At 39.3% G+C, this 25,981-nt stretch overlaps 2 protein-coding genes across 2 annotated transcripts; one reads left to right on the forward strand and one right to left on the reverse strand.

The window, feature by feature from the left end:
- Positions 1-334: 334 nt before the first annotated feature.
- LOC124639666 (luciferin 4-monooxygenase-like) lies at positions 335-25,887 on the forward strand. Its single transcript, XM_047177107.1, has 11 exons — positions 335-580; positions 2,569-2,776; positions 3,157-3,355; positions 5,813-5,935; positions 6,896-7,067; positions 7,633-7,773; positions 13,200-13,328; positions 13,941-14,024; positions 20,730-20,876; positions 25,102-25,267; positions 25,703-25,887. Exons 1-11 carry the CDS (start codon positions 425-427, stop codon positions 25,840-25,842), a joined length of 1,665 nt encoding a protein of 554 aa, XP_047033063.1. The 5' UTR covers positions 335-424; the 3' UTR covers positions 25,843-25,887.
- LOC124639668 lies at positions 11,586-12,893 on the reverse strand. The gene has a single exon (XM_047177111.1). The coding sequence runs from the start codon at positions 12,496-12,498 to the stop codon at positions 11,722-11,724; it is 777 nt and encodes a 258-aa protein (XP_047033067.1). The 5' UTR covers positions 12,499-12,893; the 3' UTR covers positions 11,586-11,721.
- Positions 25,888-25,981: the final 94 nt, after the last annotated feature.

Below are 25,981 nucleotides of genomic sequence, written 5' to 3' on the forward strand. Positions count from 1 at the left end.
GGCCCCGCTGACTAGAAGCGTACCTACTCATGTTTACAAGAGATTGCTAAAAATGGATCTATACTCAGGCTCACAACGAATGCCACGGCTTGAGGTGTACCTGTTGAAAAATGATGCTTCAGGCCCAACCTTCGTTCGTGGCACAGTCCTCGTATATGCGGCTCAAAAAGTCCTTAAGCACAGAGCTACTTTGTGTTCCCAGAAACCACAAGTGTTAAGTACTCACTTATAAAAGGTTACTGTACTTGCAACAGTACGTCACTTTTACAGATCAGGTGAGTACCCGACTTAAGTTTACGTGCAGATAACGCATCACATCAAAACTTTGCACCTTACATCAGTCAGACTTAGGCCTCTATTACACTCGCAAATTCACACAAGAATAGAGTTGACGTACAAAATAATTTTGATACTCACTTCTATCATGGAAGAATTCAGTTTCAAAAATGAATTAGTTCTCAAATATTTTAATGAGTTCAGTTCTCGAATAGCTTCTGAAACGGGGATTCCTAGTGATAAGTATCATTTTGGAAAAATTGTGTTGCAGAGCTTGAAGGATGATCCTGATTTTGTTATGCAGGTTGGTATTAAGACTGTTAGGCATTTTTCATTCAGAACTTTTTAATTTGATAAAGTTTTCATTTATTTAATTAATTCCAAAAAATATTTAAATAAACTACACGTTGCCTGAACCGACCTTATTTGTCGGTAACTACAATATCTTAACGGCCCTTTCTCTATTTATTATTTGGAGTCAGAATAGCATATTCTCCCATGCTTCCCCGTCTTACGTTTTTTCCAATTTAACCTACTTTCCAGCCATATCGTCTTTCACATAATGTATCCAAAGTTTCTTTCCGTGAACCTGGCTCAGCGTCTTTCTCATATGATCCTCATTTCTCCTTACCCATAACTTCAACTAAGACAGCCGGTTTTCACACAGCTGGGCGGTTACCAACAGCAATTTCATACTTACCCTTACACGTCGTTTCTAAATCTATCCATTCGCTAACCACCATATATTCCTTTCCACATTCTAAGTAGTCTTCATTCAGTTGACTTTCATTCATCACAAACTAGGCTTATAGTAGCAAATAATAGTGTAAAACATAATTTAGAATCAAGGTTGCAAAAAATTCGCCAACTTGACCCATTTACCGCCCAATACAAACGTACCCAGATGACCTACTTGAAACTACAATAATCTCAGATAAATATAATCTAATCTTAAGGCCTAGACCACACAACTTTTAGTTAGACAACTATTTTGTCACGTGTCACTAGTTTTAAAGTATATCTCAGACACCAATGGCTGATAAAAAGGTGAAGGAAAACATCTTGACGAAACCTGGACTACCTATACCCATAGTCTAAAATCACCAAGCCGCATTAAACAAGCGTGGTGATTAATGTTCAATCCTACTCCGTGTGAGAGGAGGCCTGTGCCCAGCAGTGGGACGATAAAAATGCTGTAACAGAACAGAACAGTTTTAAAGAGGACAAGAATTGCACTGTTGGGAGGTTTCACTATCGCGATAAACCAGTAGTCTTAGGGATTGTTCACACCAAACGTATTGTCCGCCGCTGACTGTGAGTATACTCACTGTCTGCCCCAGTGTGAACGTCGACTCAATCTGCAGTACCCGTACTCACCAAGCCGACAATAAGCTATAGCGTACGATGCGCTACATGTGTGAACAAAAGAATAGGCTCGTGTAGGTTCACACTAGATGCGTACGCTGAGCGGCTGACTATTCTACACATAAAAGAGCTCAGTATTTGAACCCCCCAATCTTCATACATAACAGATGCTATGTCTTCCCAAGCGCATCTTCGTAAGTTTCTATCACTAAATTCTTCTGAATTCGCATTCCAAATACATTCTCTAGAATGTACTTCTGCAATAAACTTTTCGGTGTCGAACATCGCGTGTCACGTCTGTCCTCATTGAAGTTTGTTTCTCGAGTGTATTGCGGCCGAGGCGCGCGGCGGAGCGGCGCTATTCGGCCACTGCGTCCGCGTAGCCAATCCGCGTCCGCCGTGCATAGTCGCGTAGTAAAATAATCGGCCACTGAGAGTCAGCGACAACAGACGACGTAATAGCGTATAGTCGGTTCGGTGTGAACGACAATTTCAATATATATGGAAAAGCAATAAACTGCGTAACGCGCGCTCACAGTCAGCGGCCGACAATACGTTTGGTCTGAACGATGCCTTAGATAAAAATTGTCGGCTTTACAACTAACCTAAGCACAATTCAAGATTAACTCCATAAACCAATTATCTTAAAAATATGAAAAACGGCTGATAATGTTTCAAACTTCAACCTTCAAATATTTATTGCGATCATGAGTGTTACATAGGCGTTATAGAATGTAGAGGTAGGTACATACATGAGACCCTGTTAGGGCGCAGCAATACAATTTTAATATAAAATGACTTACTAACTATTTGGTTAATCTTGGGTTACATATTACATATTTAATGTTTTTTTTATTATTTAGAAGTAGAACATATTTCTTGTTTCCAAAAGGTCACCAAACACTTACTGCTATATCAAATCCACAGATAGATGGAGCTACAGGAGAATCAGAGACAAACGGCTCGGTTTTGAGAAAAAGTATAAAATGTGCGACTGCCTTCAAAAAGTTGGGCCTGAAGATCGGTGACGTTATGGTTTTGATGGCCCCTTCACACCTGGATCTGGCTGTTCCATTCTACGCAGCCATGTTCCTTGGTATCACTACTGCGGCTATTGACAGGACTTTGGCAGTTAGTAAGTAGCAATACAGTAAAAGAATCCATCAGTATTTTTATAGACTTGAAAGACTTTTAGACCAGTGGTAGGTTAATCTCAAACCTTAAATAATAATGGGACTATGTTTCACCCTGCCGGTGCTGCGGGATTATTCGAAAGAGTTACCTCGGCCCCGGTATATAAAGAGCTTAAGACATCTTAGATTTTAGCCAGTAAGAGAGACTAATCATTCAACGATTTCCCATAAAAAAAGAGTACTACTATGGTTCGCGACCCTACTCAAAAGGGGCATGGTATATTCATTAAACATACATACTTACAGTTTTTACTGTTTCTAATCTTATATGTATTTCCTTTAATTGCCAGTTTACCATGATTATAACTGTAACTCATTCCAGATGACTTGAAAGACACCTTTAACACCAACAGGCCCAAAATCATATTTTGTCAAAGCCAAAAAGTGGAAGACGTCCAAAAAGCTACTGGTCTCTTGGAACTGGATCCTATGATAGTCACTTTTGACAAACATCCTGAAACTGTCACACTGTCTGAAATTATGGAGAAACATGGAGAAGATGTGCCCATCGAGGATTTTAGGTAAGAACATATGAACAAGTAATATCGTCGTCACTGATTGAAAACGTCCACTGTTGGACAATGGCGACTAGACATGGGAAAAACGTATCATTGAAAAGAAAAGATTGATATGTATCTTTTGATCACTGGGATATGTATCACTCTTTTGTATCTCTATATCCTTTCGAATCCGTGAGTGACATTGTACTGTTGCTCAGAGTGACTCGCTTCGTTCAACAGGCCCGCCGTAAGCGGGCGTGCAAGGCGTGCACCGCACGCGGGCGGCACGTCCTAGGGGGCGGCAAATCGAGCGACTTATCACGTAATATTTAAAAAATACAATATCTTTTTACCAATTATTTCATTTCAATATTTCCGAAAACAGCAATAGCGCTAAGAATATTACTTACACTGCCGGTTTCAGTAGCATCTGTTGAAAGATCATTTTCAAAATAAACATTTTTAAAAACTATTTAAGATCAACAGTGCTCCAGCAGAGACTAAGTAATTTAGCTATAGTTTCAATCACGGTCGTCAGTAGCGGCGTAAGGGGAGGCGGAGGGGGCGGTCCGCCCCGGGTACCACGTTTAGAGGGGCGCCATCTCGGTCGGCACATATCTGCACGACCAGGATGGCACGGGCAAAAGGGACCATCCACGGAGGGTGCTTTCGTAATCTGCAAAGCCTAGTTTCACTACCCGTCGCAGTGCAGGCTCGAGACATGCATCGCCACGGGACTGAGAGAGGTGACACAGTCCGACTGTCAACCCTCTCTTTTCCACCCGCATCCTTGTCGCGCCCGCTCGCGCCAAATTCACAATAAATTGACTGATTACTTAAATGAATTCCTTAAAGTTGGAAAAAAAGCGCTCACTTCGCTCGCAGTTCTTTCTTTACACGTTTTAATTTGTTCCGCGCTTACTTTTCAGTCCTAAATCTAACAAAAAGTTGAGGCACCGAAGTGACAAAACTCACTGGTGCTCGCTTCAGTCACGGTTTCTTTGGGTACTTTTGTGTCCCAAAACTCAAAAAATTTCGCGCTCGCGGCTATTCCAATTTACCTATAGTGCTTTTTTTCCGCTTTTTGTACTTTTGTGTCCCAAAACTCAAAAAATTTCGCGCTCGCTGCGCTCGCGGCTATTCCAATTTACCTATATTGCTTTTTTTTACCGCTTTGGGTGCTTTTGTGTCCCAATACTCAAAAAATTTCGCGCTCGCTGCGCTCGCGACTTTCTTTTCTTTTGTTTGTGTATTTTTGTGTGCTTAACGTTTAAATTTTTCATTTTTGACAAAACCCAGTACCATGTAGTTGTAGGGCGGCATAATCAGTTTTGCACGCGGGCGAACAAACAGCTAGCGGCGGGCCTGTCGTTCAATTCAATCCAATGTATCACTAAATCAGTACGAACTAAGAGTGATAGATTCGTTTAGGATAGATAGATTCGTATATCAGTTTATAATATTTTTAAGTTTTTTTTTTTTTTTTTAAGTTTCTATTTTTCATTTTAAATTTAAGTTTACGATTTATGTAATTGGCTGTTAAAGCCGTGTAAATCGAATAAATAAATAAAAATAATGGTCAAACACTTATTCTAATAATAAATAATAATAAATAATGGCGGGACTCCTTTTCACACACGGTCGGTTAGCCCCACGGTAAGTTATTAATTAACTTGTGTTATGGGTGCTAACACAACTGATAAACTACATATAGCTACATATATACATATTTATAAATACATATTGTAACACCCAGACCACGGCCAACAAGCATGCTCATCACACAAATGTCGACCGAACCGGGAATCGAACCCGGGACCTCAGGTTCGGCAGTCCGGCTTGGTGACCTTTGCGCCACAGAGGTCGTCGTATTCTCGGTATCGAGAAAGTGAGACAGAACATTCTAAGTAGGGAAGTGCGAAAGAGATGTCTGGACTTTCCGATGAGAAACCGTGACGCCAGCCGCTCAACGCTGTGTGTGCGAGTGCAACACAGGTACAAACGGACGACGGATTGAATGAGTTGTTAAAGATACACTGATACATTCGGATTTGAACTGATACAAAGAGTGAGTGATAAGAACGGAAAGATACATATCTTTTTTATCTATCACTCCTGAGTTACCCATCTCTAATGGCGACCCTCAAGTATGGCGGGATTTGCCCATACCTACTCACTGCGCTGGACATGCGTGTTGGTGAAGGCAGTACGGGACATTTTAGCTTCGAAGATGCCGATGCCCATCGAGAAACGTATACATGTATAACAGAATATTCTCATAAATGATTAATTCTAAGAGACAGCATGGAGTCTGGATTTTGAGTCTTTTTTCTTGGGTAATAAGATCTTTATTTATATGACCATATTTGTAATTATGTAGAAAATAGATTAAGTTATCTGTAATGGCAAAGTAACTACATAATGTGATGACAAATAAATAAAAACAAATTTTATCAACATAGACCAATAATTTTACAGAGCTGAAGACTTTGATCCTGAGGAGACTATAGGATACCTGGTAGCGACGAGCGGTACCACTGGAAAGCCTAAAGCCGCTATTATCACGCATAAGAACCTGGCGAGCAGCGGAATTTATTTATGGTAAGAAGAAATGAGTTACCTACAGTCTGTTTTTTAATCTCGTAGACTAAACTGACATTACGAGTGTGGACAGTTTATTGCAATTTTTAAATAGTGATGTGGCACAACCGAAACTTACCGTTGATAAAATCAAGTATCGTTTTTTACAATACGTTATCCTGAAAAAAAATTAATTTAATTACTGGCATTCGCATTAATCTGATTCAGATAATGACTCCATGTCTGAGGAATATTCTGAATCATCAGTTTGTATGGTGTCAAGTTCCATAGTTGCCGTATTTCTTAAGTTTTGCCATTTCGTATGAGAAAAGGGGTAAGATTGCCGTTTTAACGCGTACGGGAACAACACTGAAGGTGTCTATTTTTTTTTGTTTAATTTAAAGGGATTAAAACATGGTCGGATTACGCATGACGTTGCTTGGTCAGATTTCCCTGGCAGTTTGTAGCACGTCGTGCAGCCGTGTGTGTGTAAATATATAACTTTGAATAAAAAATAAATTCGTCTATTATCGACAAAAAGTTACGATTCAACAAATCGGTATCGTAGGTACAACATTGCACAAAAGAGCTGGCAACATTATTTGTAAGTTTGACGTTTTACAAGTGTCAATTTAGTCTACGAGATTAAAAAACAGACTAGTAATTTTAAAGAAAAGTAGGTAAATATAAAACTAATGTAATAAATACTGCAGCATTCCCCTGTATATATTTAACTAGCTTCTATCAGTGATTTCACCCGAGGGAACTTCTTCCCACACCAGCCTTCATTCTTATAGCAATAAAGCAAAGCAAATAATAAAGCAAATAAAGATGCTTCTTCTACTTCTTCAATGCTTCGACCTGCATCCAGCGTCTTGCGGCGACCTTTATGAGATCGTCTGTCCACCTTGTTGGTGGATCTACGTTCACCCACATAGAATGAACTTTTGCATATAATATTAATAAGGATTTATTGTGCAGTGGTTTCGCCAAGAAAATCCCCCCGACTCGTGCCAAACTCCTGGTGGCTCCCCTGCAGTGGCTGTCATCCCTCCTCAGCTACGTTATGTCACCATACTACAAGTATACTAGGATACAGACCTCCATTGAGATGACTGCTGACCACACTCTAGAGCTCATTCAAAAGTATCAGGTAATTTTTTCTGAGCTGGGGCTGCGTTATTGTTCGAAAGAATTACCGTGGCCCAGGTACATAAAAGACTTCGGAGGAGAGGAACATGATGGGTTTTAGTCTGTAAGATTATGGCAACCCAAAGCTGCTAACCCAAAGCGTGATGGATGCTTTGTTGATTTCCCATAAAAAAAGTATTTCTGAGCTCTTTGATGTTATCCAAACCAACTACGCATACTAAAGATGATGATGAGGTGGTCTTCTATCATCATCATCACATACAGAAATCATATTTGATTTGTATAAAGCATAAAGCTGCAGCCATAAAGTAAGTAGTAGTAAAGGTTTCATACTCTTGCCGAAAGCAGATTAAAATAAAAGAAATAAATAATAACAAAGAAAACAACTAATGACTCTTATGTGACAAAGTGGGGTTTCCCTTCAGCATTGTTCTGGTTGTGATCTAACTCACCAACCAATCAGATCAGTTCTGGTTTGGGAAGCTCTTTCGAAGCTAAAAACAGATTGTTTGTCACTCCATCTCACCGAAATCACAAGAATTTAAGTCTTTATTACCTATTTCCAGCCAACCTTCATGATCATCAGTCCAACTAAGATGACGACGTTAGTAAAGACAGCTAAAAGGGAGAACGTAGATCTATCAAGCTTCGAAGTCATATACATCGGAGGCAGTGCTGTGCCCACTAAACTTATTGAAGAATTGAGGGTATGTAGCTTAATATTTCAGGGATTGTTTGACAGAGTTACTTTACTGCAAAACTTGTACTTACACAAAATGCGTAATGTAGCAGAAAGTCTCATTTTGAAACGTTTCTCATCATATAATAATTAATAATAATAAGCCCCGCAGGGCATCTGAGGCGGATGACGGGGAGTAGCGACCCCGCGGGGCTATATATCCGAGTGCTCCAGGGAGAGTATACTGTCCCCCATCTCCGGCCTGCCGGAGTGAAGCATGACGGGGGATAGGTCTCCCGCCTCTTGGCTTGCCTTCATCGGCCGGTCAGAGTGGAGTCGCTAGAGCAGGGTTAACAGCCCGCTCGGAGGGTAGGTGCCTCGTGGTAAGTGGCGAGTGGGCCGGTGATGCTGGACCCACAGGGAGCGCGTGATCTGCGTTTAAAGTCCGCCGAGGTATCCTCACCCTTCTCAGCCGCTCATGTCCCTGTTGCCCTCTTGTTGCTTTTCAGTGACTGATTCCCGGGGGCCCAGTAAGTGAGTTGGCGAGTCTCCACCTGCCATTTTTACGTGTTTTTATTACATTGTTATCGGCAGGTGCCATAGTTCCCGTAGTTTCCCCATTCCTAGTCCACTAGCATCCCATCACAATAGCCCAAGTAGTTTTCATCCATAGTTAGCAATAGTTTAGCACAGAACCGGGGATTGTCCTTGGGTACATTTCTATAGTGTATACAGGGATAATTGTCGGTTTTGTGTCACCATTTCATTAAAGTTGTCTCAAAAGGGCTTCAGCGTGTTGGCTTCGGCCCCACGTTCGCCTCCCAAAAATCCGGGACTCTATAGTCCCGAGGTCTGGTAGAGACATACAAGATAATAATAATAATAATTAAGCCTTTTATTTCCGAATAAACAACATGTGAACTTAAAGTTAAATATTTATATGCTACACTGAATTTACAAAATGTTATAAAATGTCCCTTATTTCGGTGTGCCTTACGGCAAAGGCCTCCTCCAACTCTTTCCACTGCTTTCTGTCTTCTGCTATTCTTAGCCAAAGGGGGCCTAAGGTCAATTTCAGGTCGTCCTCCCATCTTCTAGCTTTGCGACCTCGGGTTCTAGAGCCGTCCCTTGGGTACCAAGCTGTAATCAGTTTGCTCCACTTTTCCTTTTTGCAACGGAGCATATGTCCCGTCCATCTCCATTTGAGTTGATCAATACGTGTCAGTATGTCTGTTAATTTTGTTTTGTTCCTGATGTCTGTACTCCTGATTTTATCCATTAGTTTTAGACCTAGCATGCTCCTTTCCATGCTTCTCTGACAAGCTGCTAGTTTGTCCCTGTGTTGCTTTGTCAGAGCCCAGGTTTCACAGCCATAGGTAAGGCAGGGCAGGATGCATGTATCAAACGCCTTCTTCTTGATCTTCATACCCAGTTCTTTGCTCTTCATTACTTCTTTTAGGCTCCAATACTTTTTCCAACCAGTTGCAATTCTTTTTTCTATTTCTTTGGACATTTGGTCGTCTGTTGATATAATCTGGCCCAAGTATACATATTCCTTGACATATTCAAGTTTCTGTCCGTTAATGATTATGTCTACAGGCACCGAGTTAGTCATCATTTTGGTTTTGCTCATGTTGGTTTCCAGCCCTATTTCTCTGCTCCGGTCTACAAGGGTTTGTACCATGGATTGTAGTATTTGTGGGTCTTCTTCCAATATGACAAGGTCGTCAGCGAACCTTAAATGGTTCAGCCGTGATCCATTTATATTTATTCCTGAGTGTTCCCACTCTAATTTTCGGAACATGTGTTCGAGCACTGCTGTGAAAAGCTTTGGCGAGAGTGGGTCACCTTGTTTGACACCCCTATTAATTGGAAAAGCATTTCCTATAGATTCTAATTTGATTCTGGCTTTACTTTGACTGTAGATATTTCTGATGATATTGATATATGCGTTTTGGATGCCTTGCTCTTGTAGACTTTGCCATACTGATTCGTGTGAGATACTATCGAAAGCCTTGGAGTAGTCTATAAAGGTCAGGTAGATATTTTTGTTGTATTCGTTGTATTTTTGTATAAGCTGTTTTAGTGTATGTATGTGATCAATGGTGCTGAAATCTTTTCTGAACCCAGCCTGTTCTACAGGTTGGTTTTCATCGAGTGTACGTGATATTCTTCCCAAAATTATCTTAGCAAAAACTTTGTACACATTGGATATGAGAGAGATGGGTCTGTAATTTCCAATGTCGTCTTTGGGACCTTTTTTGTGCAGAAGTATTATGTGCGATTCTGCCCATTGACTTGGAAACCTGCCCGTAAATAGAATCTCATTAAATACCATTGTTAGTATCGGGGTTATTTCTTTAATTGAACCTCTTATGAGTTCGTTTGTTATTTTGTCTGGACCAGGGGCTTTCTCCATCTTTTGACTTTTTATAGACTTTTCTACTTCTGATTCTAATATTTCTGGTATGTCTTCGATCTTGTTGATGTTGTAAATGTTTTGTTGTTTAGCGAGTAATTGTGTTTTTGGCTGGATTGGATTCTGTTCTTTGTATATTGAGCGGTAATAGTCTGTTGCTATATTTTGTATCCTGTTGCGTGATATAGTTGGTCGATTTTTATCTTTTAATTTTGTTATCCATTCTTTCCCCTGTTCTCGAAGTTCCTTGAGCGCCTTCCTGGTGCCTCCTGTTTTGCTGATGTAATTCTCTAGAGTTTTGTTTCTCTTAATGATTCTGTCTTTTCTAATTTTTTCACGTATCTGTTTGCTAAGGTTAGAGATTTCTTTTTGGTTTTCCTTTTTGTCCTTTTTTGTTATAAGATTTTTTCTGTCTTCAATAAGTTTTATAGTTTCTTCACTTAAATAGGTTTGTTGACTCTTTGTAATATCTGTTCTTGTCTGTTCTTTGAGCTTGTTTTCTATTTTGTTATATTTTTCTTTTAAGTTTATATCTGAGGTAGCAACTGTCATTAAATCTTCTGGGGCAGTGATCGGGTTCCAAATTTCGTTGCTTATTTGTGTTTTGTTCATTTGAATTGCTTTTGGTCTGGGTTTTTTTGTACCACTTTCACATAGGCAGCTGCGTACCATACGGTGGTTGGTGTTGAAGTTTAGATTTTGTATTATTCCTGTGTCACTAAATTTCTTTACTTTGTTTGTTATTATGTAGTCGATCTCGTTTCTAGTTTTTCCGTCGGGAGACAGCCAAGTCCATTTGCTTTTCGGTTTTTTGCGGAACACGGAGTTCAGTATAGTTAAATTATTCTCAAGCAGAAATGTTACTAGTTTTTTTCCGTTCTCGCTTCTTTTGCCACTTCCGTATTTCCCTATTATTTGTTCTTCCCCAGGTGCTCGGGCGCCGACTTGAGCATTAAAGTCACCCATTATGACTAAATTGTTTTCCGAATATTTTTCGGTAATTTCTGTTAGGTTGTTGTAAAAGTTATCTATGTCCGTTCTTGTCGCTTGTTCTGTCGGCGAGTAGACTTGAATGACTGTCCAATTTTTAGAGTGGTTCGGTAGATGTATATGGATCGCAGCTATTCTATCAGATATGCCTTCGAACCCAGTTATTTGGCTTTTAAGGTTTAGTTTTACTAAAAATCCTACTCCTCTATGACCAGCAACTTCGCCTTTGTGATACATAATGAAATTGCTTCTCTCATCTATTCCTTCTCCTATTCTTCGCATCTCACTTATGCCCATAATATCCCATTTGATGTTTTTAATAGCTAACTCTAACTCTTCCAGACTCTCTGGTGTTCTCAAGGTTCTCGTGTTTAGTGTACACAGATATAGATTGTTTCTTTTTCGTGTCCGTTGTCTTGTATTAGATGGCAGATTTGTTGGAGGGTGTTGGTCGTCTTCCCCCACGGTGACCGGCCGGCTTGGGGGGGGGTTTAATTCTGTTAAAATCGTTATTTCCGTTTTATTGCTTGTGTCGTTTGTCTTCCGGTCCTGTTGTTTCGGTAGTTGCTATTGTTTACTTGGCCCATTTGATGAAAGTGAACTTGATCTGGCGCGGTGCACCTGTTCTAGTTTATTAATTTTATTTATCTTAATTGGTGGTGCAGGGGTTATTTGCTCGTCTGGATGTTCTGTTGTTTTAGGTGAATTTGTCGGCGATCGTTTTCTCTTTTCTGAAGGTTTTTCTTTTATAATTAATTTGTCGTACCGAATGTAAGCCAGTTTTCCTTTATTGATTTCTTCTTGTTGTTGTTTCTTTAGTTCTTGCCTTTTTTTAAGTATTTCCTTTGGAAAGTCTTCATTAATATAAACATTCTCCGGTAGATACTTTTTGTTCTTAAGCATTTCTGCTTTGCGCCATGCGAGAGTAACTGTGATCAGGATTGGCCTTGTTTTGTTTTCGATCGGTTTTCCCAATCTGTAAAAGTTATTAATTTCCCATTTGTCCCATTTCTCTAAGTCGGTTTTTTCGCAGGCTGCGTTCAGGGTTTGTATGATCAGGCCTAGAAGCTCGTTAGAATTATTTTCCGTTTCTTTAACTCCGTACAGTATGATATTATTGTTCCTTATTTCCCTTTCCATTTTTTGCAATTTTGTTGTAAGAACTGTAACCTCTTTTCTTAGTTTCATATTTTCTTCTATAAGTGGTTTAAGTTTTCCATCTATATTGGCAGAGAGGTTTTTGGTTACTTTTTCTGTGACGTCTTCGGTGACATTTTTGGTGATTAGCGTTGTTTGTCTTGCGAATAGTTCTTCTAGCTTTGAGAGGGTGATTTGTGAATCCATTTTTCCCAAGACTCTATTATTTGTTTTTATTTCTACTATTTGGTAGCTTTCTCTTGGCTCTGGCAACACTCGTTGGTGTGTTCGGTTTTTTGCTAGTAACAACACTGAATGTCAAACGTCAGACGTCGGAAGTGGTGTTTTGACTTTGACGTTAGAATCAGTTGCGAGACTCGTTTTCTGCTGTATGTAGTTATATGTTTATACACAAAAAGTTTCGCAATTCACTGTTTTTTAGCACTAATTACTGTTATTTTCCCCTAAGTTATAGTGGATACTGTACAAGGCACGCACAGTGGTGTTTAGATGCACTATTCACGCACGAATTTCTAGATTTGTCGCACTTACTCGTATTTTTATTTCGGACACTTGCATATACGCGTTCTTTACTTGACAGGTCGAACCGGAAGCCATCTCATCATATACCAGCTCTTTTATACTTTAGGTATTTTATACTAGCTTCTGCCAGCAATTTCCCCATGTTCTTGACAAAAGTATTTTCCAAACCTTTAATAAAAAGTAGATGGTTGTCCCGGATAAAAACATAGCCCATATGTTATTCTGATTATGTAAACTATATTACTGCTAAGTTTCATCAAAATCCATTCACTACTGCCAGCAATTTTGCATGAAAGAGGAACAAACGTCCATAGATACACATACAAAGTTTCAAGTTTCTATTAAAAGAATATTCTTGTTCACAGAGTATGGTATTGCCAAATGCAACAGTACTAGACAGACATGGTTTAAGTGAGATTGGTTCCACGACGTTTGAAAGCGACAGTTCACCTGAAGGATCTTGTGGAACACCGTATGCTCATTTGCAATACAAAGTACGTATTATATACTTGATATTAACTAGAAATAAATATAAACAAAATAATTTATATTTTCTTCTGTGAGTGTCAGTATGACGAGTGACAGGGGAAAATGGAAGAAAATGACATATTGCGCCGACCCCAAGTAAAATTGGGAACAGGGCAGGAGAAAGAAGAAGAATTTATATTTTCTTCTATCATTCGCGGACTATCGAGCTAACATCATAATCGAAAAACCTCTAAAAACAAAAAAGTTATAGTAGTAATTGTAGATATGCAACCAATTATCGATATAAACATCATGCAAGCCATGATCCGTAGACAATTTATCTCTATTATACGAATAAAAATATGCCTACAATAAAATTGTTATTTTACTGCTGACTGAATTATCAGGTACACAACAACATTTTCATCCTTTCGGAATTTTTCTTCGCATAAAATCTCTTTTATTCTAACTCTCCCATAACGGGCCTGCTGGAAGAAATTTCTTTAGAGATAAGCTGTGCCCTTGTACAATTGTTTCTATTATTTATTCTTCTTTGTGTTTTTATGTGTACAAAACTATTAAATAAATAAATAAATATTAAATAAAAAATACAATAAAAGATTTTTTTTTTTTTTCAGTTAGTTGATCTGGATTCTGGCGAGGAAATAACCGAACCTTACAAGCATGGAGAACTGTGGCTTAAAGCACCCGGTGGTATCAAGGTAACAATAAATTCAATTCGTTTTTAACCGACTTTCCAAAAAGAAGAGGTTCTAAATTCTACTGTTCTTTAGCCAATAGTTTCAAAGAAAGAAATGACAGTCAATTAAAAGTCGTCTGGGTAAACAAGAAACTATTACATTGTTTTTGTTTGTTTTCAACCGACTTTACAAAAAGGAGCTGTTCTCATTTTCCATACAATAATTATGTATAAGATTGAGTATAAGATTGTAACTCTCTCTAGTCTATGAAGAGACACATATAGGATTTGGGGTTGATAGCAATACTAGCAATGTGCCGATGTATGACATGAGTGTAACTACTCAATTTCTGTAGGCGCTAAACTAAACATAAATGGCCTTACTACAAAAACTTTAACCACTGTTTTCTTCTTCTTTTTGTTTATGGCTCCTTCATTTGTATCGAAGATTTTGCCAACGTCAAGGTAGGAAATGACACTGATCGGTTTTTAATTAAAAATAAAATAATACTTATTATTCTCTAGTGACTACAGCGATTGTAGAGCTGAAAAAGGGGGACAAAACATTTGTTAGTATTTGTGACAAACACGAGACGGCACAGCTGTTAGAACATAAATGATTAATTGTCAGTATTGTCAATGTCATACATATTTGAAGTAAGAGCGAAAAAGTAACATCGAAACATCGAAACAATAATAACTATTGTGAGTATAGGCGGTGAATTATGTTATATATGTATCTGATTAATACTAATAAACTTATATAACGTTTTAATAATGGGAGAATGGACTAGGGTTAGTAAAAAAGGAATGTTAATAGGACGTGGGATGTCATTAGGAAGGAGGTCATAAAGGGGCGTAATAAGACGGGGGCAGGAAAAGAATAAGTGTTCCAGAGTACCCTCCTCCAGGCCACATTCACAGATAGAATGATCTCTGACTCTGATCTTAGCCAAAAAAACTGGAGTACAGACAAAACCAAGCCGCAATCGAATGATGACCGATGTAGCCAATTTCTTAAAATTCTTGTGTTTACTAAACCAAGCTTTGTGAGGAATAGAAGGTTGAATGGATCCGAAGAATTTACCTTTGACTTTACGGGTTTTCTGCCAAAGGGAATCCCAGCTCTTCATCATAGAAGGTTTGGCGGTGCAGCACAGATCTCGAGGGAAACAAGTCCTGAGGTAAGAATCATCTCCATTTCGAATTGCTACCTTGGCAAGTGAATCTGCATTATCGTTACCCACGATGCCCGAGTGACTGGGGATCCAGGCCAAAGTAACTTGAATACCTGAAGAGTGACATTTAAACAGAAGTTGCTTGATCTGAAGAATAATGGGGAAGTTATGACGAGCACGAAAAGGAAATTTTATCAAATCTTGAAGGCAGCTTAGAGAGTCAGAAAGAATTAAAGTTTTGTTTAGACTATGAGAATCGACGTATTTAACAGCTTCTAAAAGGGCTATTGATTCCCCTGTATAGATAGAGGAGTGTGGAGAAACTTTATTGCTCAGAATAATTTTATATTTAGGGATCCACACCGCAGTTCCCACAATGCCATCTTCTGAAATTTTGGAAGCATCAGTGTACATAGTGAGCCAGTCTTGCCAGTCTTCGGTTAAAATCTTATTTAATTTATTATTAGCACCAGGGTCATGTTTGGAAATACCGAGGCTGAGAATGACTTTCGGTTGAAAGAGTAACGTTTCGAAACTAACTTCAAAAAGAGGGTTAGTATTGGACTGGACTAGGGATATGTGAGGATCATTGACTTTACTGTAGCTGTTAATAAGGGGAGGAGGAAGTTTGTGTGACCAGTAACGGGAAGAGGCAATAAGCTCATGCAGTGTTTTTAAAAGAGGAAGAAGGGGGTGGGATTTAATTTGGAGAGCTTTGAAAAAGAATCTATCCGAGAGGTATTGTCTGCGTAAGTTAAGAGGAGGATCCAAACATTCCACCTGCAGAGCGTTTATAGGGGAACATTTCATAGCTCCTGTAATAATTCGCAAACATTTGGCTTGGATCTTATCCAATTTGGCTAAGGCAATTTTGTTACATGGCTCCAACAGAAAGCTGCCGTAGTCAAAGTGGCTCCGGATTATGGCATTATAAAGGATTCTTTGGGTTGATGGGTGAGCACCCCACCGAACCCCAGAAAGGGCACGTAGGGCGTTCACACCTTTTTCACATTTTTTGCTAATGTATTCTAGATGGTGAAGGCCAGATAATTTAGAGTCAAGAATTATACCGAGAAATTTAATTTTGTCAAGAGTAGAAATGGGAACATTATCAATAGATAGGTTAATAGGGGGGATATTACGTTTGCGAGAAAAGACAACCGCATTGCATTTAGGCACTGATAGGCTAAGGCCATGGTCGCATAGCCACTGATTGAGGTAGTATAGAGCAGAGTTTAAGCGAGAAGAGGCATCTTGAGGGGAGGAGAAACTATAATAGAGGGCAATATCATCCGCGTACTGTAGAATTTTGCAGAAGCAGTTAACCGAAGACTCTAAATCGTGAGTATATAAGTTATACAGGATAGGGCTTAAGACCGAGCCCTGGGGCAGGCCTTTCCAGACTAAACGGGATGGGGAAACGGAATGTTGATGACGGATAGTGATCGTTCGAGACATTAGCATGTTGCAGATTATGTTAACCAACCTCACAGGAACACTCAGCTGATGCATCTTCTGCCTGAGTAGTGGAAGTTGGACGTTATCGTAAGCTGATGCAACATCAAGAAAGACACCAACTACGCTTTCATTTTTTGAAAAAGCGATTCGAACATCCGAAACGAAAATGCTAAGGCTGTCCAGAGTACCCATTCCTCTTCGGAAGCCAAACTGAGAAGGAGATAAGATGCCTTTACTTTCCAAAAACCATTCAAGCCGGTTCTTGATAAGGTTATCCATGATTTTAGCCAGAACAGAGGACAGAGCAATGGGTCTGTATGAGGAGGAATCTTTTGGATTTTTACCAGGCTTTAATATTGGAATGATAATTTGGCATTTCCAAGACTCGGGGACTACCCCAGAGAGGAAGAAAGAGTTGAAAAGGTTGAGGAGTATTTGTTTACAAAGAGAAGAGGATTTACAGATGAAAGAATATGGGATACCATCTACACCCGGGGCGGAATCCCGCAGATGGTCCAAAGCACAAGATAATTCAGAAAGAGAAAAAGGTTCATCGAATTTATCAGAAGAGGGGGGAGGAGAGTCTGACAAGGAAAGGCATTCAAAACTAGGGACAGAGGGAGGGGCTAGCTTACTTATGAAGTCTTCTAGCCAGCAACTGGAGTCATTGGAAGAAATGTCTGAGGAATGGGCGTCTAAGACTCTGCGATATGCCTTAATTCTTTTCCAGACTATCGATACTGGTGAACGGGGAGACAACGATTCGCAGAAGTTATGCCAACCAGATTTTTTCTTTTTCGCCAATAATCTGCAGGTGCGTGCCGAAGTTTTCGTAAGATCGAGATAATTGGTCATATTAATAGAGGATGCGTATCGGATTTCTGCTTCTCTCCGTTTTCGAACGCTATCGGTGCACTCGGCGTCCCACCATGGAGGGGAGGAAATAAATTTCCGGGCAGAGTTTTCTAGGGGGATAGACGCGTCAGCCGCACGTTTTAAAGAGGAGACAAAATTTTCATAGACGTCATGGGAATTAGAGGAGTTTACCTGGGGAAGGGTGTGAAGTTCTGAATCTACCAAGGAAGAAAATTTACCCCAGTCAGCTTGAAGGAGGCGATATTTCTGGAGAGGTTGAATGGGAGGGTTAGGGGAGAAGGAATTATGAAAAGTAATTAAGATGGGGAAATGGTCACTGCCATATGAATTAGGCAGGACAGACCAAGAGAGAATTGAGACTAGAGTGGGAGAGGCAAAAGAAAGGTCAGGGACACTAGCATTTTGTGTAGGGGAGACCCTACGGGTAGCAGATCCATCATTCAGGACACAGAGGTTCATATCATCTAGTAGGTCTAGTAGAAAGCTAGATGAGGGATCATTAGTATGAGAACCCCAGAGCGTGTGACGGCAATTAAAATCGCCTAGCACCACCAAAGGGCTGGGAATGGTGGAGAGAATATGGTTAAATTCAGACAGGATGTTGGCATTAGGGTGAGGAATGTAGGCGGAAACAAAGGAGACGTCCATGGCTCTAATGGCAACAACATGGAGACCAGGATTATGTAGAGGGATGGGAATCTGGGAAAAGGGGACTGATCTGCTAACCAGCAGGGCGCATCCCGCTCGACCGTCGTCTCTGTCATCCCGGAGACACGAGAAACCAGGAACCCTAAAAGGGGACCCCGGCCTCAACCATGTCTCCGACAAGGCAAAAACAACGGGATTGTGGCGATTCAATAGGAACAGTAAATCGTGCTTTTTTTGAGTGATACTTCTGCTATTCCATTGAAGGATCTTTGGCATTTCTACGGATCCAAGATTGAAGCAGCTGCTCAACAAGTATGAGGACGTTGTTCGGTATGGCATCACTAAATTTGGAGAGGATGTTGATAAGGGAGCAAGTGAGAAGTTCAATAAGGTTGTCATTAGGAGTACAAAGGGGAGTGGATTCTGTGTTAGGAGGCTGCTGTAAAGCACAGCCATTTGGCTGAGAGGAATTGGGGGACGATACAATCGACCTATGGGCCTGAACATCGTATGACTTGCTCAGCTCGGGTCTAGGTCTGGGGGAACGGAAAACTGTTTTGGTGTACGATGTTTTGGAGGGGGAGGCAGATGGAGAAGAAGGAGACAAGAGAGGGGAAGCAAAAAGCTGAGAGAAGTCGGGAGCGAGAGCCTGTGTGGAATGGTATTGTGGGGAGTTCGCCGTGACGTTAGAGTAGAAGCGTTTAACTCGCGGGAATCTTGCAGACGCCTCACTATAGCTGAGGTTCTCCTGAGACATAACCATTTTGATATTTTTTTGGCGTGAATGTTCAGGGCATTGATCGTCTGTAGCCTTGTGATTGCCACCATCGCATAAAATGCAAGTTACCTGTGAGTCAGGGACGTTGCAGCTGTCACCAGGATGCGGCTGAGCGCATTTAAAGCATCGAGCTTTCGACCTACACTGAGAGCGGATGTGGCCAAAACGGAGGCAGTTGCGGCATTGGATTGTTGGGAGATGATAGACTGAGACAGGGAGGGAGGCATTGTAACAGAAAACTCTCTCTGGGAGAGTTTGACCAGCGAAAGTCAGAACCACCGTAGAAGAAGGGGACCACGTTACTGTATCCCCTTTCTTATTTTTAAAGTTGAGGCGTCTAGCCCGAATGACCTCCCCACAATTGCGAGGAGTTTCTACCCCTGAGACTAAGTCCTCCAAGGTCCAGTCGGTAGGGATATCCCTGACAATGCCCATACGAGTAATTTGGAAGCGGGGGATTTTAGCACTATAGTTATTTGAGGTAAGAAAGTCACTCTCCACAAAACTATTGGCCTCCGAAGCAGTCTTGAATTCAATGGCGAGTTTATTGCGTCCTAGGGACTTAATTCCACCTTCAGAAATGCCTTTGACGTTATTTTTGTGCAAGAACTGAGCGAACTTCAGGACTTTTAAAGTTGTACCAGTGGCAGGATCAGGCTCAATTTTGGATACAAAAACAGTGAAGGGTGCTCTGTCACACTCATTGTAGAAAAGTTTGGAGTTGGTTTCGAATCCAGGCTTCGAAAAAACCGACTGAATTGAATCAGACGGAGGTCTGTTTTTCTTGGATTCAATGGAGGAATCTGAATCCGCAGGTCGTTTAAGGGCAGATCTCTGCTGAAGACTTACATTTATGTCTTGGGAACAATCTAAGATGTCTATATCTGGAGGAACCCCTCCACCCCCATCAGGGGGTTCTTTGTCACTCATTTCCTTGGGAAATGAGTGTTAAATACTTAGACTATATAAATTTAGACTTACAAAAATCCTTCACCAAACAAAAAACAAAAACACACCACAGAAACAGCACTAAAACCTCTTTCCGAAAGCAAAATTTAAGGTTAAGTAAGCACACCGTGTCAAGACCAAACCTCAACTCCAACCACTGTTTTACGCTTGTCTAAAAAAAATGTGGCTCCAAAATGAACCATATGTCAACGTCATAATTTGACATTTTTTTAGACAAGTCTTAAACTGACGTTAAAAAGTTTTTGTGGTAAGACGGAAACAATCTTGTTAATTATATGATTTCTCTTTAAAATTCTGCTAAAAAATAAAATTCGGATAGAAATAAACGTAAATACAATAATAACAATTGAATCATTATTTTAAGTAGAAGTATGTGCATATGTGTAAAAAGCCATATCAAGATTTTGTAACTTTATTTAAGTTCCTACTCAAATGTAGTAAGTAGTTACAGTTGTTTTACTGCGAATGACAATAACCGATCAATCATTTTCGATTGGAGATTAATATTTGACATAATTCATATGATAGGAGGCACATACATAAATATGATAGTGTAGAAATCAATCTCTACTGACTTAATGAATTATGCTAGTTGCTATCAACCTATCTGCAGTTAATCAACCTCTGCTCAATTCAGAATTATCCTATCAGAGAAATATCTGACGGATAAACCATCACTTCCAGTTTCACAGGTCTCGGATAACAATATCTGACAGGAATAAGCAGCATTCGTCTGGCAAATAGCAGTAACTACCAGATAAATAACTATTACTTTATCCGTCACCAGTTAAACTAGATCTAAGACTAATTTTACTTTCAGGGTTACTACAACAATCCCGAAGCTAACGCAGAGGTCCTGACGGAAGACAAGTGGTTCAAGACTGGTGACATGATGTACAGAGATGACAGGTGGAACTTCTTCTTCGTGGAGCGCATCAAACTGCTCCTCAAGTATAGGGGTCGCAAGGTGACTAAGGGGAATCATCATCAGGCTATGGCTATATGATACAGGACTTTTATATCCAGCTAAACTCCTTCGAAACATTTTTTCTTGTACAACGTTTTAGGATGACAACGATAATATTAATCAAACCTGCTGTGTTAAATCTGCTGTCTTTGACCGTCACTTTAACCAATGGGCTACAATTACTGGTTGATGGTTATAGTTAAATAGTACTAGTGCAACCCACCCCCAAAGTCTCAACGAGCGGTGTGGGGGTGGTGTAGTCCCAACCCAAGAACCAGAATGTTACAATAAAGCACAGGAATATTTGACATCTAGTTAGATAGCAGTCATAGTAACATCTACTTAGTAGATAGTTTGGAATGAAGATCTATAGTTCGGCCATTCAGAGAATGCGTTCCTGACACGTCGCGATTGAACTGACGACGTAACTTTGCAATGGCGTTGCAGTTACGATAAAAATATTTTTGCTGGTTGTTTACCGTTTTAACAATTGAGGAGCATTAAAACAACATTATTATATCAATAATCAATGAATGTTATAATTTTGTGCCAAACTGAGTGTCAAATAACTTGGTAAACAATATTTTTCTAAATCTATACTGCGCTATTACAAGGTTATGTCAGCGGTTTATATTTTGTAGTGCTGTGCTAAAAATAACAGGCAAGTATCGTAATCTGTTCTTATACAGTTATAATATAAAATAATACGTTTTGATTTTCTTTTTAAGAATTGGAAAATAATGGACTATAAGACTTAATTATAACTTTTATGAAATATAAAAATAAAACTATGACCAAACCGCATTTTTATACTTAGATTAAAAATGGTAACCCCAAATGGCGTTATGGGCCGCCATTTTGTGACGCTAAAACAGTCGTCCGTTGTCGTTTCGTGCGCATAGACCACGTTTTTCAAGTGTTTTCGATCTGTTTTTATTTGATTACCCGGCTTTTGTTAGACCGAGATATCAGGATTGATTCTGTTATTGATAATAATATAATTATACATGTAGGCGAAGATGATGATGAAGACACCACCTCCTCAAGCAAATCGGAGTCTGATTAATATTCTGTTCGCACATTCAATTCAATGTACTTGTAACAAAGAATAAATAAAACAATTTTATTATATGAATATTACCTTTTTTTGGTTTCCACTTAAATAACTAAAATATAAAACAAATGATTCCGCCAATTTAAAACGAAAATAATCTTAAAATAATGCGGCGGTTCATTTTGAAGGAACGGTAACGAACTCAGTGTTATGTTGTGCCCATCACTAGTCGTGACTAACTGATAGGTGTCAGGAACGCATTCTCTGAACGGCCGAAGTATAGTAGAAAGACTTAATAATTAAGTTTAGACACTTATGACTCCTTTGGAAGATTCAAATGAATTTTGCTCGATGATAGAGCCGAACGACATATTATTTTCTGTACAAGTAGGGAAAAACTTCTCCTAGGATGCGAGTAACACGAAACAGTTAGCCTCTAACATCATCTATTTATTTATTTAGGATTGCCAACAGCAGCAACACAATTACAAGAGTTAAATCATTTCATATAAATCAGGTCTAGTTCGGCCGTTCAGAGAATGCGTTCCTGACACCTGTCAGTTAGTCACGACTAGTGATGGGCACAACATAACACTGAGTTCGTTACCGTTCCTCCAAAATGAACCGCCAAATTATTTTAAGATTATTTTCGTTTTAAATTGGCGGAATCATTTAAATTTTTATTTTAGTTATTTAAGTGGAAACCAAAAAAAGGTAATATTCATATAATAAAATTGTTTTATTTATTCTTTGTTACAAAGTTACAATTTCTATGCAATAAAGTAAGTACATTGAATTGAATGTGCGTACAGAATATTAATCAGACTCCGATTCGCTTGAGGAGGTGGTGTCTTCATCATCATCTTCCCCTACATGTATAATTATATTATTATCAATAACAGAATCAATCCTGATATCTCGGTCAAAATGTTCCAAAATCAGGTTTTTAGTCTTCTCAACAACCCTTGCCCAGTCATCTCTTGTGACTTCCCCGCAGGCTTCTTTTAATAGGGTCATCATCTTTTTCGTGCTGAATGGCGGGGAAGTATTGTGGCGGGCGGCGTAACCTTTTATTTGAGCCCAGATTAGCTCGATCGCGTTATATTGGCAATGATACGGTGGAATTCTTAGAACGCGATGACCGTACTCCAGAGCCAGTTCATCGATTTCGTATCGCACATTTGCCGCTTTATTTTCTTTAACTAATTTAATTAGCTCTGCTTTTAGCATCTGCATATTTGCGTCAATGCCTTTTGCTTGTAACCAAGCCACCATTTCTTCTTTTTTATTAGCTTGGGTAGGGGGTTTCTGTATTTGAACCGAGTGATAGGAGGCATTATCCATGAATATTACAGAAGGCTCTGCTAGGCTGGGCAAAAGCACGTTCTGGAACCACTCTTTAAATGTAGTGGCATTCATTTCCTCGTGGTAGTCATTTGTGGTTTTTGATTGAAATGCCAGTAACGCGTTCTCCACAAAGCCGTATTTTGCAGAACCTGCGTGGCATATTATCAGACGGGCCCCCTTACCCATTGGTACTTTTGACGTTGACGCTTGTGTATCATCCGTCCAGGAACGGGAAACCGTGTGATTGGCGTTTAGCCATGTCTCGTCAATGAACACGACATTATCCCAGTTATCAATTTTTTTTGCTTCCCTCAAAAAACTTATCCTTTTTAAAATTACGTCGTATCGTTCTAATAAAATTTTTCTTTTGTCTGTTTTTTTATACGAAAAACCTATATCTTTTAAGATTTTGGTTAAAGCAGTTTTACCCCCCCTAAACAGTCCAGCTTCTCTTAAGGATGCCAAAAGCTTCTTCCTGTTGAGATATTCATTTCTGGAATAGTAACCATATATATGATTTCTGATTGCATCGGCGTCAAAGGTGTCAATATCTGTCACGGGTTTAGTTCTACGTTTCTTCTTCGGAGTACGTAAAATATTATCTTCCATGCCAGTCGAGCCGAACTTTTCTTTATTAATATTTGTTATCGTTCGTTTGCTAACTCCAAGCGCCTGAGAGACGCGTTCTTGTACTTGTTCGACAGGTATCAGGGGTCCGCAATTTTGCCGCTCCCGCTCAAAGTAATCTTGCAGCTTGATGATTAACTCACGGGCTCCACTTTTCAATGTTTGTCCACGTTTAGGCATTATTATGCACCAAAAGTAAAAAGAACGCAATAAAAAACACAATCGAAGTCCTATTTAGCGCCGATGTCAGTTTGAAAAGCAGAAACAGTCTTAAGGAGATGAGTTACGCACGAAGAATTTATGTCGACTAATTTATTTATACGGGCGGCGCCCTATTTATATGTGTACGCCTGCGCCAACGAAAATCTGATTTTGAAAATTTAAAATTTTGAATTTGACATTTGAACTTCATTGTATTTTTCTTCATGACTATTGAAGGTTGCGAGTCGAAAAGGTTGTATGCGTTTCATGTCGCTACAAGTCCATTAAACATAAGCCGGATAATCAAATAAAAACCATAGACATAATATAGTAAACAGGACTGCGCACATATTATACTACTTACTTATTGGTGTCTATGAGATTAAGCTATGTGAGATAAATCCGAATTTGCTAAGATTATTAAACACAGATTGGTATTGAAGTTTTAACTTACGCAGTTTGTTACCTTAAGATACTAATATAAGCTTTTAATAATTAGCTGAAATTAGCTGTATTAAATTCATAAAAGTTATCTTATAGTCCATTATTTTCAAATTTTAAAAAAGAAAAACAAATCTTTTATTTTATAATATAAGTATAACTGTAAAAGAACTGATTACGATACTTGCCTGTTATTTTTAGCACAGCACTACAAATATAAAGCGCTGACATAACCTTGTAATTGCGCAGTATAGATTTAGAAAAATATTGTTTACCAAGTTATTTGACACTCAGTTTGGACCAAAATTATAACATTCATTGATTATTGATATAATAATGTTGTTTTAAATTTATTTCATCAATTGTTAAAACGGTAAACAATCAGCAAAAAATTTTTATCGTAACTGCAACGCCATTACAAAGTTACGTCGTCAGTTCAATCGCGATGTGTCAGGAACGCATTCTCTGAACGGCCGAACTATAGTGTGCGCTCCCAGTTATAGGCGACCACATCCTTTGCAGTCGTTACATTCCACTGCTCATATCTATTTCCAGATATCACCAGTGGAACTAGAAGGCGTGATCCTGCAGCACCCCGGCGTACGAGATGTGGCAGTGACGAGCATATTTGACGAGGAGTGCGGAGACCTGCCCGTGGCGTGCGTCGTACTGCGCCCAGGAGTTGAGGTCACGGCTCAGGAGATAAAAGATTTGGTTAAAGGTAGGCTACTAAGACCTTTCATATAATGATAGAATTGTATTCAACTTATGCAGAATTCTATGAGCAGAAATATATTCCTTTAGAACTAATTAGCGACAATAAGTAAAATTAATAACATTCGGATTCAAAACATAGAAACCCATACAATAATTGTTGAAGTTAACAATTATTGTAGGTTTGAAACCCAAATAAGTCATTTTTTTGATTAGGAATCAATGAGCTAACTTTTCCAGACCAAAACTGCCCTTGTCATTGGTAATTCGACTATTGGTTTGACTCAGATGCAAGCAGCAGAAAGAATAATGACAGAGCATTTTTACGTTTGTTGCATTCATTTAGTAGCTTGCGTCCGTAAATGCGATAGTGGGACGTGCCATTTCAATTAAATCGAGCTCTTTTTTGTTGAAATAAAACATATGAATTCATTGGTTTCAGAAAAACTGACAGAGGTCAAGCAGCTGGAGGGCGGAGTTATCTTCATGAGCGAACTACCGCTCACCTCCTCTATGAAGCTACACAGAAGGAAGCTGAAAGAAATTGCCATTGCCCGACTGAAAGAACAAGTCCCTGCTTAAGTGGAATCCTTAACTATATTTCCAAACTAATAATAATAAAGAGGACCCTTTTTTTTTTGTTTTTACCCTATAAAGTTCGAAACTGCTGAACCGATTTGAGACATTGTTGGGAAGCTTCACTATCCCCGAGCAAAATATT

This window comes from Helicoverpa zea, chromosome 19 (genome assembly GCF_022581195.2).
Source record: "Helicoverpa zea isolate HzStark_Cry1AcR chromosome 19, ilHelZeax1.1, whole genome shotgun sequence".
Lineage (NCBI taxonomy): Eukaryota > Metazoa > Arthropoda > Insecta > Lepidoptera > Noctuidae > Helicoverpa > Helicoverpa zea.